Here is a 16857-nt window from a genome sequence, read left to right on the forward strand (position 1 = left end):
TTTTCTAAAAAAAGTTTAAAAATTAAGCAAACAAGTAAATGAAGAAGTGTTATGTGGGAATTCTCTCTTCACTGGAAAAGTAGTTATTAAATAACAGACTAAGGATTTACATAATGACTAAAGAATTAAGGAAAATTGTGACTTTGTAGAGCAAATATTGAATAATAAGTAATTTAATATTAACTAACATTTTTGACCTGTTCATTTATACAAGCATATCTCCAATGGGGAACCCATTTAACTTTTCTGTTTACAACATTTAACCTGTAACCATCTAATGAAATGTTTACACTCAATAAGAATGGCATTTTAAATATAAATCTATGTGTGATGCTCATTTTTCTGCAATGTTCAAAACTCTTAGCATGCCCAAAGAAATGTTACATTACCTGGTCTTTGCCTAGAAGCCTTGAGTGTGGACTGGGTTTTCTGCACTAGAATCCCAGGTCAATATGTATCACCCCTGATAGAATCATGTGTTGTCACAACCTCGAGTGCAGTGTGCTCTCTGATCCCTGCCCTGCACAGGCTGAGCTCTCATTGACCGGTCTATTCCGTTCTTCACCACTTATCTCAACTCCACGAGCACTTCTTCAGGAAATCTATCACCTCATATGCAGGACAAATACCTCTAGTTTATTTTCTTATTGCACCAAAGTCCCTCTTCACGGCACTCATTACAATATTCATTTGGCATTTATTCTGCGCCCATATAATTGTACATCTAATCCATAATAGAAACCTCAGTGCAAATTTTGATCGATTCCCTTTTCTTTTTCCATTATGTTTTTCAACACTGATCATTTACTACAGGCAGATTTCTATATTCACAAGAAATAACTGAACATTTCTGTGTAAGGCAGATGAAATAAATCAGAGTCCCAATCCTCACAAAGCACATACAGGCACATTATAACTCTATTCAAGCCTAACAACTATCTCCATGCAGAAAAATTTACCTTTACAATTTTACAAGTAGACAGAAGGTATTTTAGTTACCTACAAACACTACTTTAAAACATCAATAAGCATTTCATTAATTGTGATTTTTTATTCTGTTATCATAATTTTAAAGTGCAATTATTAATATTATTATATTTTGAAGTTTCAAATACTGTTTGAGACAAAATAAATACCACTCACCTTTTTGTTCTTTTAATTCTTCTGAATAAAGAGAAATGAAAAGGTAAATCAAAATTACGTTAAAAAGTGTCCGCATATTCTACCTGCAGATGAGGCACCTGTCAGCTTGAGCATTGTGCAAGTCCTCATGAGTATGTGGATGACCCAAAAACTGTGATGGGAAAAGCAGTGAACTAAGATAAGGAAAACAATCTGGAAGGAAGTCTGCAAACCCACTGCTGACTCCCTTCATGGTGTATCACATGTGATGAGTTGTCATGCGTGTGATGGGGCAAATCTACAGAGTCATTTCAGAGCCAATAAAAGGAGGCATCAAATTCCTCACATATTGGCAATTCCAAATGGTATGTGCACTTTGGTTTCTGTCTCCATGCCCTGGTCAGGTTATTTTGGAATAAAGTGTGGACTTTAAAGGTAAAAATTATCGGTTTTTCTTATAATACTGGGTGTGTGGAGACTGAACCAAGTAAAACTGATTCCTCAGGGTAGTGTAAATTTATTCCTGATCCATATCCTGGAAATTAGCTGAATTTTTGTTATTTATTTTCTCTATGGAATTGTCTCCCTTGAAGGGAATTACCAGATAAATCTAAAATACTAAACTAAAACCTAGCATATTATTTTGAGTGCTCAGCTGAGATAATAGTGAAAGCAGAACTCTAATATCCAAATTTCTGTTCATAGCTTTACTTGAACAAGTTAAAGATTTTTGGTATGATGACAATGAAAATTTTATTTTTAGTTAGAACCAGGTTGTATCTACGTCAATATATCCACAGAAAACGTATGGAGTAGAGTCATTCAGTCTGATGATAAATGATATTTCATACACGGTTATTTAAGTTGTCTCATTATAAATTCACAGAAAGAACTGAGGGAAAACTAAATAATTAGAGTTGGTCAATTTTCATTTCATGGTGTCCTGAATATTGCCTTAAAGCCATCTTGTCTTCTCCAGGTTCAATTACTAAAGCCATGAAAGTTATTATTACTACTACCACCATTACTATTAAAATGCATTATATGTCAACATTCTCAGATAAATGAAATTGTATTACTGAGTATTACCCTATGTCATAAATACCATTATAATAGTCTTTTACAAGTAAAAAATAAATATGGAGCAGGAGGTTAAAATCTTTTGCAAAACCATGAAGCTTCTAGGAAATAGAACTGAAGTTAAAACCCAGACTGTATGTCTCTACAGCTTACTCTTCTAAAACATTATTCTAAAAATCACTTCCTTTTCTTTGCCTTGAGATAAATAAAAATGAATGAGGGAATGCATAAATGAAAGAGGGAACGAACGAATGGATGAACAAAGAATGTCATCAATTATTCATTCAATCACTGAATCTTACAGGGAAACAAATCAACAGGATGAGACGGGATGCAGATAACACAAAGCTGATGGAAGGAATTACCCTGTCTGCAGCTACAACAACTGCCCAATTTGGGGGATTGGGGCTCTCAGTCATCATTTTGATGGTTGTCTGGAGCAAGCTCAAAAACTGGACAATATGAGTTGTCAACTGTACCAACTACACCACACTAATCTATGATGCCACTAATATACGTAACTCTGTTTGGGTGAAAGACAGGCGGGATATATGCGAATTCCCTATAATCTTTTTGCATTTATTCTTAAAAATTAAATCCAAAATTTATTTAAAAAGTACAGTTTAAAAATTAAATAAATAAATAAATGAAGGAGTGTTATATGGGAGTTCCATCTTCACTGGAAAAATTTTCATTAAATAGAAAAGAGACTAAGGGATTTGCATAACGACTAGAGAATAAAAACAATGTATGACTTTGAAAAACAAATACTGAATATTAAATAAGTTAATATTAATTGGATGTTTGGATATATTGCTTATATGAGCTTATCTCCTAAGTGAATTCCCTTTTACTTTTCTCTCTGCAATCTTTTAACTATACACAAGTAATCCTTTCTTTCACTCAATGATAGTGATGTTTTAAAATATGAATTTATTCATGATGCTCCTTTGTCTGCAATGTTCAAAAGTCTTAGCATGTTCAAAAAAACTTTTCAATTCTAGGTCTTTGCTTGTGTATCTTTTGGTCTTGATTTTTTCTTCCCCAGAATTCCCTGGTCAATATATGCCAGCCCTGAAAAAATCTTACATTTGCTTAGTCTGGAGTGTGGAGTGCCCCCTCCTCCCTGCCCTGCGCTTGGTGGGCTCTCGTTGACCTAACTATGGCATTCATTACTGTTGATCTCAGCTCCACTAGCACTGCTTCCGGGCAGCCCTGATCTCATACAGAAGCCACGCCTTCCAGTGTATATTCTTATTTGGCCAAGTTCTCCCTTCTTGGCACTTATTAGAATATTAAATTGGCGTTTATTCTGTCCATATATTTGTACAATTCCTCAAGAAAATCTGCAGTGCAAATTCACATCCAAACACTTTTTTATGTTGGTTTTCATTATTGTTTTTTAAACATGCCAACCTGACAGCAGACAGTTGATTTCTACATGGATAAGAAATCAGTCAACTTACCTGAAGAGAAAGATGGAAGAACTCAGAGTCTTAGTCCTCACATAGCGCAAGCTGGCATATCTTAACCACCATTTATGCTTAACTACTATCTCTATGCTGAGAAATTTACACTTAGAATTTTACAATTAGACAAATGATAGTTTAGTTGCCTCTCAACACTATTTTAGAAAACCAATAATCATTTCATTAACTGTGAGTTCTGATTTTGCTGTAACAATTTTAAAACTCAATTTTGGAATATTATTGGATTTAGACGGTTGAAATATTGTCTTTGACAAAATTTTATATCACTCACCATTCTCTTTTATTAATTTCTCTGAATGAGAGAAATAAAGATAAGAAGAAAATTCTGTTAGAAAATGATCCCACACAATTCCTGCAGATAATCCAGACCAAATCTTATACATTTTGAGAAAAATTAGTAAGTCAGCTACAAATACCTCATTCAAAAATAAAGGTTGTCAACATCGTTTCACATACATACTAAGCAATGGCCAATTTAATGATGAATTGTAAGAAAAATTCCTGCTTACAATATGAAAGTGATAGTGGGGTTGACCCAGGTCCTCCTAAGAACTCAGCATTTAGGTACCAGTATGGCATATATATAAGGTAAAATTTAAATAATCTTCCCCACAAGGGAAATAATGTATAGGTTGTCTCATAAGCTATAATCTTCCCAAAGGTCTTATGGTCCTTTGTAAACATCCTTGATAGGAGTGCATTAAAATCATCTTCAACCCCAGGTGTAAGCTCCATGTGACTCGAATAGGAACTCTGTTCTCCTACCCTATAAAATCTCCTTTATCTGAAACTGCTTATAAGTCAACTCTTATTTTCTCATCTCTTTGTGGAGTGTTAAGTTCACTTATTCCTAGACCTGCCAGTGTCAAAGTTCTTCATGTCCACAAGTCCCAATTAATGTTATATCTGAGTAAATGACAGCTGTGTTCTTTAGTGTCATGGCCTCACCATCTCATGCCCTTCAGGAATTGGTTTGTAACAACTGGAAAGCCATGAATTAGGAGACAGTACGTCCACAGCCAGTTGTGGGAATGTGTTCAGACAAAGGAAAATTGGTAGGGGGGATCCTGGCTTGGCTGGTAATGTCCGTGTTTGAAGGGTTAGTTGCCATCCTGGACAGGTGGGGACCACTAAGAGAATATGGCATCACCTCCTCAATTGACTGTCATGGAACTCCACATTTGTATGAGGATGCCCCCAAAAACCTGATCAGAGTAGCACGTGCCTTAGGAGGTCAAAAATCCTTTGCAAAATCATGAAGATTCTAAGAATTAGAGATGAAATTTACACTCAAACTATCTGGCTCTAGAGCCTATCTCTCTGAAAAGTTTATCTAATAAGCACTTACTTTCCTCTGCCATGAGGAAAACCAAAATGAAAGAGGGAATGAATTAGTGAATGAGTGAATCAATTAATGGTTGAAGGAATGAAAGAATGAATGACTAAGTAAATGAATAAATAAATCTTAAAAAGAAACAGAATGTAAGTGTGAGATGTAATCCAGATACCACAGCAGATGGAAGGAATTAATATATGTAGATAGAAATACTCCCCATATTTTAATCAGTGCTGTCCATCGTCATCATTTTGTTCACTGTCTAGGGCAAGCTCAAAACTGGACTGTGGTAGTTCTCATCTGTACCAAATATACCACGCTAATCTAAGAGGTCAATAAAAAGAATAACTTTATTTTGGTGCAATGGACAGGAGTTTTATGTGAATTCCCTTTATTTTGTGTGATTTCTCTTAATTATAAATCTAAATTTTTCTAAAAATGTTTAAAAATTAAACAAACAAGTAAATGAAGAGTGTTATGTGGGAATTCTCTTTTCACTGGAAAAGCAGTCACTAAATAACAGACTAAGGGATTTACATAATGACTAAAGAATTAAGGAAAATTGTGACTTTGTGGAACCAATATTGATTATTAAGTAATTAAAATTTACTGACTTTTTTGATGTATTCATTTATATGAATGTATTTCCAAAGGGGAAACCATTTAAGTTTTCTGCCTGCAACATCTCACCTGTAACCTTCTTAGGAAATGTTTACACCCAATAAAATGGCATTTTAAGTATAAATCTATTCATGATGCTCATTTTTCTGCAATGTTCAAAACTCTTAGCATTCCCACAGAAATGTTACATTACCTGAACTTTGCTAGAAGCCTTGTAGTTGGGACTGAGTTTTCTGCAGTAGAATCCCCTGGTCAATATGTGTCACCCCTGATAGAATCATGTGTTGTCAAAACCTAGAGTGCAGCGTGCTCTCTGATCCCTGCCCTGCACAGGCTGAGCTCTCACTGACCTCATTATTCCATTTTTCGCCACTGATCTCAATTCCATGAGCACTTCTTCAGGAAATCTATCACCTCACATACAGGACAAATACCTCTAGTTTATTTTCTTATTGCACCAAGTTCCCTCTTCACGGCACTCATTAGAATATTCATTTGGCATTTATTCTACACATGTAATTAATTGTACATTTCATCCATAAGAGAAACCTCAGTGCAAGTTTTGATTGATTCTCTTTTCTTTTTCCATTATTGTCTTTCAACACTGATCATTTATTACATGCAGATTTCTATATTCATAAGAAATCACTGATGAAAGAAATCAGAGTTCCAATCCTCACAAAGCACAAACTGGCTTATTTTAAACTCTATTCAAGCCTAACAGCTAACTCCATGCAGAAAAATTACCTTTACACTTTTACAGGTAGACGAAAGGTATTTTAGTTGCCTGTCAACACTACTTGAGAATATCTATAAGCATTTCATTAATTGTGATTTTTAATTTTGTTATCATAATTTTAAAGTGAAATTATTAGATATATTAGATTTTGAAGATTCAAATGCTGTTTGAGACAAAAATAAATACCACTCACCTTTTTGTTCTTTTATTTCTTCTGAATAAAGAGAAATGAAAAAGTAAAACAAAATTACTTTAGTAAGTGTCCCCATATTCTACCTGCAAATCAGGCACCTATCAGCTTGAGAGTTGTGCAAGTCCGTGTGAGTATGGGGATGCCCCAAAGAATACGATGGGAATAGCAGTGAACTAAGATAAGGAAAACAATCTCGAAGGAAGTCTGCAAACCCACTGTTGACTCCCTGCATGGTGTATCGCATGTGATGAGTTGTAATCCATGTGATGGGGCAATTCTCCAGGGTCATTTCAGAGCCAATAAAGGGAGGCATCAAATTCCTCACATATTGGGAATTCCAAATGGTATGTGCACTTTGGTTTCTGTCTCCATGCCCTGGTCAGTTTATTTTGGGATAAAGTGTGGACTTTGAAGGTAAAAATTATGTTTGTTCCAATAACACTGGTGTGTGGAGACTGGACCAAGTAAAACTGATTCATCGGGGTAGTGCAAATTTATTCCTGACCCATATCCTGGAAATAAGTGGAATTTTTGTTATTTATTTTCTCTATGGAATTGTCTCCCTTAAAGGGAATTACAAGATAAATCTAAAATACTCAATTAAAACCTAGCATCTTTCTTTGAGAGGGCAGCTGATTAAAATAATTTAAAAATTAGCAGATAATAGTGAAAATGGATCTCTAATATCCAAATTTCCTTTCATAGCTTTACTTGAACAACTTAATGATTTTTGTATGGTGACAATGAAATTTTTATTTCTAGTTAGAACTAGGCTGTATCTAGGTCAATATATCCACAGAAAATGTGTGGAGTAGAATAATTCAGTCTGATGATAAATGGTATTTCATACATGGTTATTTAAATTGTCCAGTTAAAAATTCACAGGAAGAACTGAAGGAAAACTAAATAATTAGAGTTGAACAATTTTCATCTCATGGTGTCCTGAATATTGCCTTAAAACCATCTTGTCTTTTCCAGGTTCAATTACTAAAGCCATGAATGTTATTATTACTACTACCACCACTACTATTAATAACCCAATATAGGCGGTTGACTTGACCCAGTTGTTAGGGCGTCTGTCTACCACATGGGAGGTCTGCGGTTCAAACCCCAGGCCTCCTTGACCTGTGTGGTGCTGGCCCATGCACAGTGCTGATGCGAGCAAAGAGTGAGGTACCATGCAGGAAGGTCCCCTGTGTAGGGGAGCACCATGCGCAAGGAGTGCGCCCCATAAGGAGAGCCGCCCAGCATGAAAGAAAGTGCAGCCTGCCCAGTAATGGTGTCGCATACACGGAGAGCTGACACAACAAGATGACACAACAAAATGAAACGCAGATTCCTGTGCCACTGACAACAACAAAAGCAGACAAAGAAGACAGCAGCAAATAGACACAGAGAACAGACAACCGGGGTGGGGGGGGGTGCAGGGGAGAGAAATAAATGAATAAATAAATCTTAAAAAAAAATAACCCAATATATGTCACATTCTTAGATAAATGAAATTGTATTACTGAGTATAACCCTATGTCATAAATACCATTATTATAGTCTTTTATAAGTAAAAAATAAATATGGAGTAGAAGGTTAAAAATCTCTTGCAAAACCACGAAGCTTCTACTTAATAGAGCTGAAATTAAAACCCAGACCATATGTCTCTAGAGTTTACTCTTCTAAAAGATTAATCTATTCATCACTTCCTTTTCTTTGCTTTGAGATAAATCAAAATGAGTGAGGGAATGTATGAATGAAAGAGGGAGTGAATGAATGGATGAACATAGAAAGTCATCAATCATTCAATCAATCACTAAATCTTACAAGGAAACAGAAATCACCAGGATGAGACAGGATGCAGATACCATAAAGCTGATGGGAGGAATTACCCTGTCTGCAGCTACAACCATTCCCCATTTTGGGGGATTGGAGCTATCAATCATCATTATTTTAATGGTTGTCTAAGGCAAGCTCAAAAACTGGACAATATGTGTTGTCACCTGTACCAACTACACCACACTAATCTATGATGTCACTAATATGGGTAACTCTCGGTGTAAGAGAGGTGGGTTATATGGGAATTCCCTATAATTTTTGTGCATTTTTTTCTTAAATATAAATCTAAAATTTATCAAAAAAGTACAGTTTAAAAATTAAATAAACAAAAAAATAAATGAAGGAGTGCTATATGGGAGTTCTCTCTTCACTGGAAAAATTTTCGTTAAATAGATAACAGACTAAGGGATTTGCATAACGACTAGAAAATAAAAACAATGTGTGAATTTGAAAACCAAATACTGAATATTAAATACGTTAATATTAATCGGATATTTGGATGTATTGCTTATATGATTTTATCTCCTAAGAAAATTCCCTTTAACTTTTCTCTCTGCAATCTTTTAACTATACACAAGTAATCCTTTCTTTCACTCAATAATAATGACATTTTAAAATATGAATTTATTCATGATGCTCCTTTTTCTGCAATGTTCAAAACTCTTAGCATGCCCCCTAAAAGTTTGCATTTCTTGGTCATTGCATTTGTAACTTTTGGTCTTGATCTTTTCTGCCCCAGAATCTCCTGGTCAATATATGCCAACCCTGAAAAAATCTTAACGTTTCCTCAGCCCAGAGTGTGGAGTGCCCCGTCCTCCCTGCCCTCCCCATGGTGGGCTCTCATTGACGTAACCATGAAATTCATTACTGCTGATCTCAACTCCACTAGCATTGATTCAGGGAAGATCTGATCTCATATAGAAGCCAAGCCTTCCAGTGTAAATTCTTATTTGACCAAGTTTCCCCTTCATGGCACTTATTAGAATATTAAATTGGCATTTATTCTGTCCATATAGTTGTACTATTTCATAAGAAAACCCGCAGTGCAAGTTCGCATCCAAACACTTTTATTTTGGTTTTCATTATTGTTTTTTAAAAATGCCAACCTGATAGTAGACAGTTGATTTCTAAAAGGATAAGAAATCAGTGAACTTACCTGAAGAGGAAGATGGAAGAACTCAGAGTCTCAGTCCTCACATAGCCCAAGCTGGCATAGGTTAACCACCATTTATGCTTAACCACTATCTCTATGCTGAGAAATTTACACTTAGAACTTTAAAATAGACAAATGATAGTTTAGTTGCCTCTCAACACTACTTTAGAACACCAATAAGCACTTCATTAACTGTGAGATCTGATTTTGCTGTAATAATTTTAAAACTCAGTTTTGGAAGATTATTGGATATTGAGTGTTAAAATACTGTCTCTGACTCTGACAAAACTTTGTATCACTCACCATTCTCTTTTATTAATGTCTCTGAATGAAGAAAAATAAAGATAAAAAGAAAATTACATTAGAAAATGTTCCCACAGAATTCCTTCAGATAATCCAAATCATATACTATGCATTTTGAGAAAAACTAAGTAAGTCAGCTATAAACACCTCATTCAAAAATAAAAGTTGTCAACATCACCTCACATGCATACTAAGCAATGGCCAATTTAATGATGAATTATAAGAAAAATTCTTGCTTGCAGTATGAAAGTAATAGTGTGGGTGACTCAGGTCCTCCAAGAAGTCAGCATTTAGTTGCCAGTATGACCTATATATAAGGTAAAATTTAATAATCTTCCCCACAAGGGAAATAATGTATAGGTTGTATCATAAGCTATAATCTTCCCAAAGCTGTTATGGTCCTTTGTAAACATCCTTGTTAGGAGTGCATTAAAATCATCTCCAACCCCAGGTGTAAGCTCCATGTGACTCGCATAGGAACTTTGTTCTCCTACCCTATAAAATGTCCTTTTTCTGAAACCACTTATATGTCAACTCTTATTTTCTAATCTATTTGTGGAATGTTAAATTCACTTATTCCTAGAGCTGCCACTGTCAAAGTTCTTCCCTGTCCACAAGTCCCAATAAATCTTATAACTGACTAAATGACAGCTGTGTTCTTTAGTCTCATGGCCTCACCATCTCATGCCCTTCAGGAATTAGTTTGTAACAACTGGAAAGCCATGAATCAGGAGACAGTACATCCACGGGCAGTTGTGGGAATGTGTTCAGACAAAGGAAATCGGTAGGGGGATATCCTGGCTTGGCTGGTAATGTCCATATTTGAAGGGTTAGTTGCCCTCCTGGGCAGGAGGGGACCACCAAGGAAATATGGCATCACCTCCTCAGTTGACTGTCATGGAACTCTACATTTGTATGAGGATGCCCCAAAACCCTGTTCAGAGTAGCAGTTAAAAAAACAGCAAAAACAATCTGGCAGCAACTCTTTAAAACCGTTGCTTATTCCCTTCATGGTTTTATCACAATGGAGAACTGATACTGTGTTCAAATGGTAGATCTCCATTGTCATTGCCAATAAAGGGAGGCTTCCATTTCCCCATGTATAAGGAAAACCTAATGGTATTTGCACTTTGATTTCTGTCTTTATGTCTTGGTCAGTTTTATTTTGGGGTGGATGGTGAACTCTGAAGGTCTAAGTATTTTCATTCCAGCACCTCTGGTATTTTGAGAATGGACCAAGTAAAACTGATTCATCAGGGTAGAGTTAATTTAGTCCATGAGCATGTCCTGGACAGAGGGGCTGAATTTTGTCATTTATTTTCTTTATGGAATTTTCTTCCTTAAATTTTTTAACCAAATAAATATAAAATACTGAATTAAACGTGTGCACATTTATTGGAGAGTTCATCTGATAATAATAAAAACAAAATCAGTTCATAATAGTGAAAATAGTACTGTAAATGATATTAAGCAATCCTTTCTTAGCTCTACATGTACAAGTTAATGATTTTTTGGTGTTATGACCATCACCATTTTATTGTTAGTGAAGACCATGCTGTAAATACATCAATATAACTATAAAGGAAACAAAACATCTCAAATAGAATAATTCAACCTGATGATAAATTATATCTCATACATTGTAATTAAAATTTTCCCATTTGTAAATTCACAGAAAGAACTGAATAAATACTAAATACTTACAGTTGACACATTTTGTTTTCAAAGAACCCTGAATATTACGTTAAATCCATCTTGTCTTTTCCATGTCCCATAACTAAATCTACGAAAGCTTTTATTGCTCTGACTATTACCACTATTTTAAGAGCCCAATGTGTTTCCAGATTTTTAGATGTATGGACTTCTTATTACGAGTATAGCCTTAAGTCATAAATACCATTATTATAGACTTTTTAAATGAAAAACAACACAAATAAACACATGCCTTACGAGGTGAAAAATCCTTTGCAAAATCATGAAGATTCTAAGAACTAGAGCTGGTATTCATACTCAAACTATTTGGCTCCAGACCCTACTTCCCTTAAAAGTTCATCTAATAATCACTTATTTTTCTCAGCCATGAGGAGAACCAAAATGAATGAGGGAATGAATTAATGAATGAGTGAATGAATGAATAGTTGAATGAGGAAATGAATAAATGATTGAATAAATAAATCTTAAAAGGAAACAGAGAATCTCAGCATGAGTGGTAATCCAGATACCACAGAGCAGATGGAAGGAATTAATCTATGTAGATAGAAACACTCTCCATATTTTAATCAGTGCTGTCCATCATCATCATTTTGTTCATTGTCTAGGGCAAGCTCAAAAACTGGACCATAGCAGTTCTCATCTGTACCAAATATATCACACTAATCTAAGAGGTCAATAAAAAGAGTAACTTTATTTTGGTGCAACGGACAGGGGTTATATGTGAATCCCCTCTATTTTTTGTAATTTCTCTAAAATAAAAATCTAAATTTTTCTAAATATGTTTAAAAATTAAACAAGTAAATGAAGAAGTGTTATGTGGAAGTTCTCTCTTCCCTGAAAAGTAGTCATTAAATAACAGACTACGGGATTTACATAATGACTAAAGAATTAAGGAAAATTGTGACTTTGTAGAACAAATATTGACTATTAAGTAATTAAAATTTACTGACTTTTTGGATGTATTCATTTATATGAGTGTATTTCCAAAGGGGAAGCCATTTAATTTTTCTGCCTGCAACATTTCATCTTAGGAAATGTTTACACTCAATAAAATGGCATTTTAAATATAAATGTAACTAATGGCTATGCTTGTGAGCCTATACACCTGCAATAAGAACAAGGCCTAGAGCAGCATTGTGCCTGGGAGTTTCCTCCTGACAGCCTTCATGTTATCAAATGTGGCCACTCTCAAAGCCAAACTCAGCATGTAGATGCAGTGCATTCCCCACAGCGTGGGACATGATACCCGGGGATGAGCCTCCCTGGCACCGAGGGATCACTACCACATACCAGCTGAAGATGCAACTAGAAAATGACCTTGAATTAAAGGTTCAATGCGGATCAGCAGAATATCCCTGTCTACATATAATAACATGACTTCAAAATGCTGTTTGACCTAATGTAAGGGGGAAATGGAAAGAAGAAATGAGTTTATAAGGCTACGAGTCTCTAAAAAAAGAGTCTGGAGGTTGTCAGAAGGAATGCCCTTATGCACAACTGAGCAAAGTCTAAGAGACAGATAAAGTAGATACAACCCCAGGTATTGGTTCTTTTGAGGGATAAAGAGACCCACAGGTTCTATGGTCATGGCAGATGGGGTTCACTGCCATGGCAGATGGCCCTTCTTTGGAGCTGGTGTTTCTGCATGATGGAACTGGACTCAGAGGGGATCTCTTTTCACAAGACTTGCATGCTACTTTACTGGAATTGTAGTTGGTGCTGGGGTTTAAGATATATTTAGGGGATTTGAATTTCTGGACTGACAATATGATAGCCAGGCCCTGAGCCTCAACAGACTTCAGCTCCTACACTCTTATTTATTGGACTTACCCCACTCAGCTAACATGGAGTTGAAGAAGGTCAACCACCACACCATGGAGCCTAGAGTGTCTACAACTGAAAGCAGGAGGAGTGCATCCAGTATCCATGTGGAATCTAAGCCCCCACTTGACATAGATGTGCAATGGACACAACCAATCCAATGTCCACAGAGAAAATGTGGCATTGGTGTGGGAAGGGTGGCCATGGTGGCCGCTGGGTGCAGGGAATGGGAGGAAGAGATGAGATGGGGAGGCGTTTTCAGGACTTGGAGTTGTCCTGGGTGGTTCTTCACAGACAACTACGGGACATTGTAGATCCCCCCAGGGCCCACTGGATGGAACGTGGGAGAGTGTGGGCTATGATGTGGACCATTGACTATGGGGTGCAGTGATGCTCAGAGATGTACTCACCAGGTGCAATGGATGTGTCATGATGATGGGAGAGAGTGTTGCTGTGGGGGGAGTGGGGGGTGGGGGCGGTGGGGTTGAATGGGACCTCATATTTTTTGAATGTAATATTTAAAAAAATTAAAAATAAAATAAAAAAAAACAAAATATAAATCTATTCATGGTGCTCATTTTTCTGCAATGTTTAAAACTCTTAGTGTTCCCAAAGAAATGTTACATTACCTGAACTTTGCTTTGTAGTCTGGACTGAGTTTTTTGCACCAGAATCCCCTGGTCAATATGTGTCAACCCTGACAGAATCATGTGTTGTCAAAACCTAGAGTGCAGCATGCTCTCTGATCCCTGCCTTGCACAGGCTGAGCTCGCATTGACATGTCGATTCCATTCTTCACCATTGATCTCAACTCCATGAGCACTTCTTCAAAAAATCTATCACCTCATATACAGGACAAATACCTCTAGTTTATTTTCTTATTGCACCAAGTTCCCTCTCCACAGCGCACATTAGAATATTCATTTGACATTTATTCTGCACATGTAATTATACATCTCATCCATAAGAGAAACCTGAGTCCAAGTTTTGATCAATTTTCTTTTCTTTTTCCATTATTGTTTTTCAACACTGATTATTTATTACACATGGATTTCTATATTCTTAAGAAATCACTGAATGTTTCTGAGTAAGGCAAATGAAAGAAATCAGAGTTCCAATCTTCACAAAGCACAAGCTGGCACATTTTAACCTCTATTTAAGCCTAAAACTAACTCCATGCAGAAAAATTTACCTTCACAATTTTATATGAAAGGTATTTTAGTTGCCTATCAACACTCCTTTAGAACATCAATAAGCATTTCATTAATTGTGATTTTTATATTGTTATCATAATTTTAAAGTGCAATTATTAGAAATACGATTAGATTTTGAATGTTCAAATACTGTTTGAGACAAAAGTAAATACCACTCACCGTTTTGTTCTTTTATTTCTTCTGAATGAAAAGAAACTAAAAGGTAAAACAAAAGTACGTTAGAAAGTGTCTCCACACAACTCCCAGGGAAGAGTCTCCCTGGTGCAGAGGGATTACTACCAAGTACCAGCTGATGATATAACTAGAAAATGACCTTGAGTAAAAGAGTCAACTCGGACCAGCAGAATATATCAATCTACATATAATACCAGGAGTTAAAAATGCTTTTTGACTTGATTAAAAGGGGGAAATGGAAAGGACAAATGAGTTTATATGGCTATGAGTCTCTGAAAAGAGCTGGGAGGTTATCAGAGGGGTTGCCCTTATGCACACCTGAGCCGAGTCCCAGAGACAGATAAAGTAGATACAACCCCAGGTATTGGTTCTTCTGAGGGCTACAGAGACCCATGGGCTCTATAGTCATGGCAGATGTAGTTCAGTGTCATGTCAGTTGGCCCTACTTTGGAGTTTGTGTTTCTGTGTGATGGAGCTGGACTCAGATGTGATCTTTGCCAACAAGCCTCTCCTGTTACTTTTACTGGAACTGTAGTTGGTGCTGGGGTTTAATGTATACCCAGGGGACCTGAATCTCTGGACTGACCATGTGATAACCAGGTCCTGAGTCTCAACAGACTTCAGCTACTTCACTCTGGTTTATTGGACTTACCCCACTCAGCTAACATGTATGTGAAGAAGGTCAACCACTACACCAGGGAGCCAAGAGTGCCTATAACTGAAAGCAGGAGGATTGCATCCAGTGTCCATGTGGAATCTAAGCACCCTATTGATATAGATGTGAAGTGGACACAACCATTCCAAGGTCCACAGGATGGAGGAATAGAGTATGGATTAGAGTGGGTTTACTGATATTCTATTCATGAACTATTGTGATTAGTAACCGAAGAAAATGTGGCATTGCTGTGGAGAAAGTGGCCATGGTGGCTGCTGGGGGTAGGGAGTGGGAGGAAGAGATGAAATATAGGGGCGTTTTCAGGACTTGGAGTTGTCCTGGGTGGTGCTGCATGGACAGTTAATGGACACTGTATTTCCTCCCATGGCCTACTGGGTAGACTGTGGGAGAGTGTGGGCTATGATGTGGAATATTGACCATGAGGTGCAGCGGTGCTCAGAGATGTATTCACCAAATGCAATGAATGTCTCACGATGATGGAGGAGATTGTTGTTATGGGGGGAGGAGTGGGGTGAGGGGTGTGGAGGGTATATGGGGACCTTATTTTTTTTAATGTAATATTAAAAAATAAATAAAGACATATCAGAGAGGTAAAAAAGAAAAATAGAAAGAAAGTGTCCCCATATTCTACCTGCAGGTGAGGCACCTGTCAGCTTGAGAGTTGTGGAAGTCCATGTGAGTATCGGGATGCCCCAAAAACTGTGATGGGACTAGCAGGGAACTAAGATAAGGAAAACAATCTCGAAGGAACTCTGCACACCCACTGTTGACTCCCTTCATTGTGTATCACATTTGATGAATTGTAATGCGTGTGATGGTGCAATTCCCCAGTGTCATTTCAGAGCCAATAAAGGGAGGCATCCAATTCCTCACATATTGGGAAAACCAAATGGTCTGTGCACTTTGGTTTCTGTCTCCATGCCCTGGTCAGGTTATTTTGGGATGGAGTGTGGACTTTGAAGGTAAAAATTATTTTTGTTCCAATAAAACTGGTGCGTGGAGACTGGACCAAGTAAAACTGATTCATCGGGGTAGTGTAAATTTATTCCTGATCCATATCCTGGAAAGAAGAAAAATTTTTGTTATTTATTTTCTCTATGGAATTGTCTCCCTTGAAGGGAATTACCAGATAAATCTAAAATACTAAATTAAAACCTAGCATATTTCTTTGAGACTGCAGCGGATTAAAAAAAAATTAAAAATTAGCAGATAATAGTGAAAATAGAACTCTAATATCCAAATATCCTTTCGAAGCTTTACTTGAACAAGTTAATGATTTTTGGTATGATGGCAATGACAATTTTATTTTTAGTTAGAACCAGGCTGTATCTAGGTCAGTATAACCACAGAAAATGTAAGGAGTAGAATCATTCAGTCTGATGATAAATGATATTT

At 36.5% G+C, this 16857-nt stretch overlaps 1 protein-coding gene across 1 annotated transcript in view; it reads right to left on the minus strand.

The window, feature by feature from the left end:
- Positions 1-16857, minus strand: part of LOC139437862 (butyrophilin-like protein 10) — an 84025-nt gene that overhangs the window by 15353 nt on the left and 51815 nt on the right. Inside the window, exons 8-12 of the mRNA XM_071212733.1 lie at positions 14772-14807; positions 9865-9885; positions 6582-6602; positions 3964-3984; positions 1144-1164 (exon numbers count right to left, since the gene is read on the minus strand). Coding sequence (XP_071068834.1) covers positions 1144-1164; positions 3964-3984; positions 6582-6602; positions 9865-9885; positions 14772-14807 — 120 coding nt within the window. The remainder of the gene's footprint in view (positions 1-1143; positions 1165-3963; positions 3985-6581; positions 6603-9864; positions 9886-14771; positions 14808-16857) is intronic.

This window comes from Dasypus novemcinctus, chromosome 30, assembly GCF_030445035.2.
Source record: "Dasypus novemcinctus isolate mDasNov1 chromosome 30, mDasNov1.1.hap2, whole genome shotgun sequence".
Classification (NCBI taxonomy): Eukaryota; Metazoa; Chordata; class Mammalia; order Cingulata; family Dasypodidae; genus Dasypus; species Dasypus novemcinctus.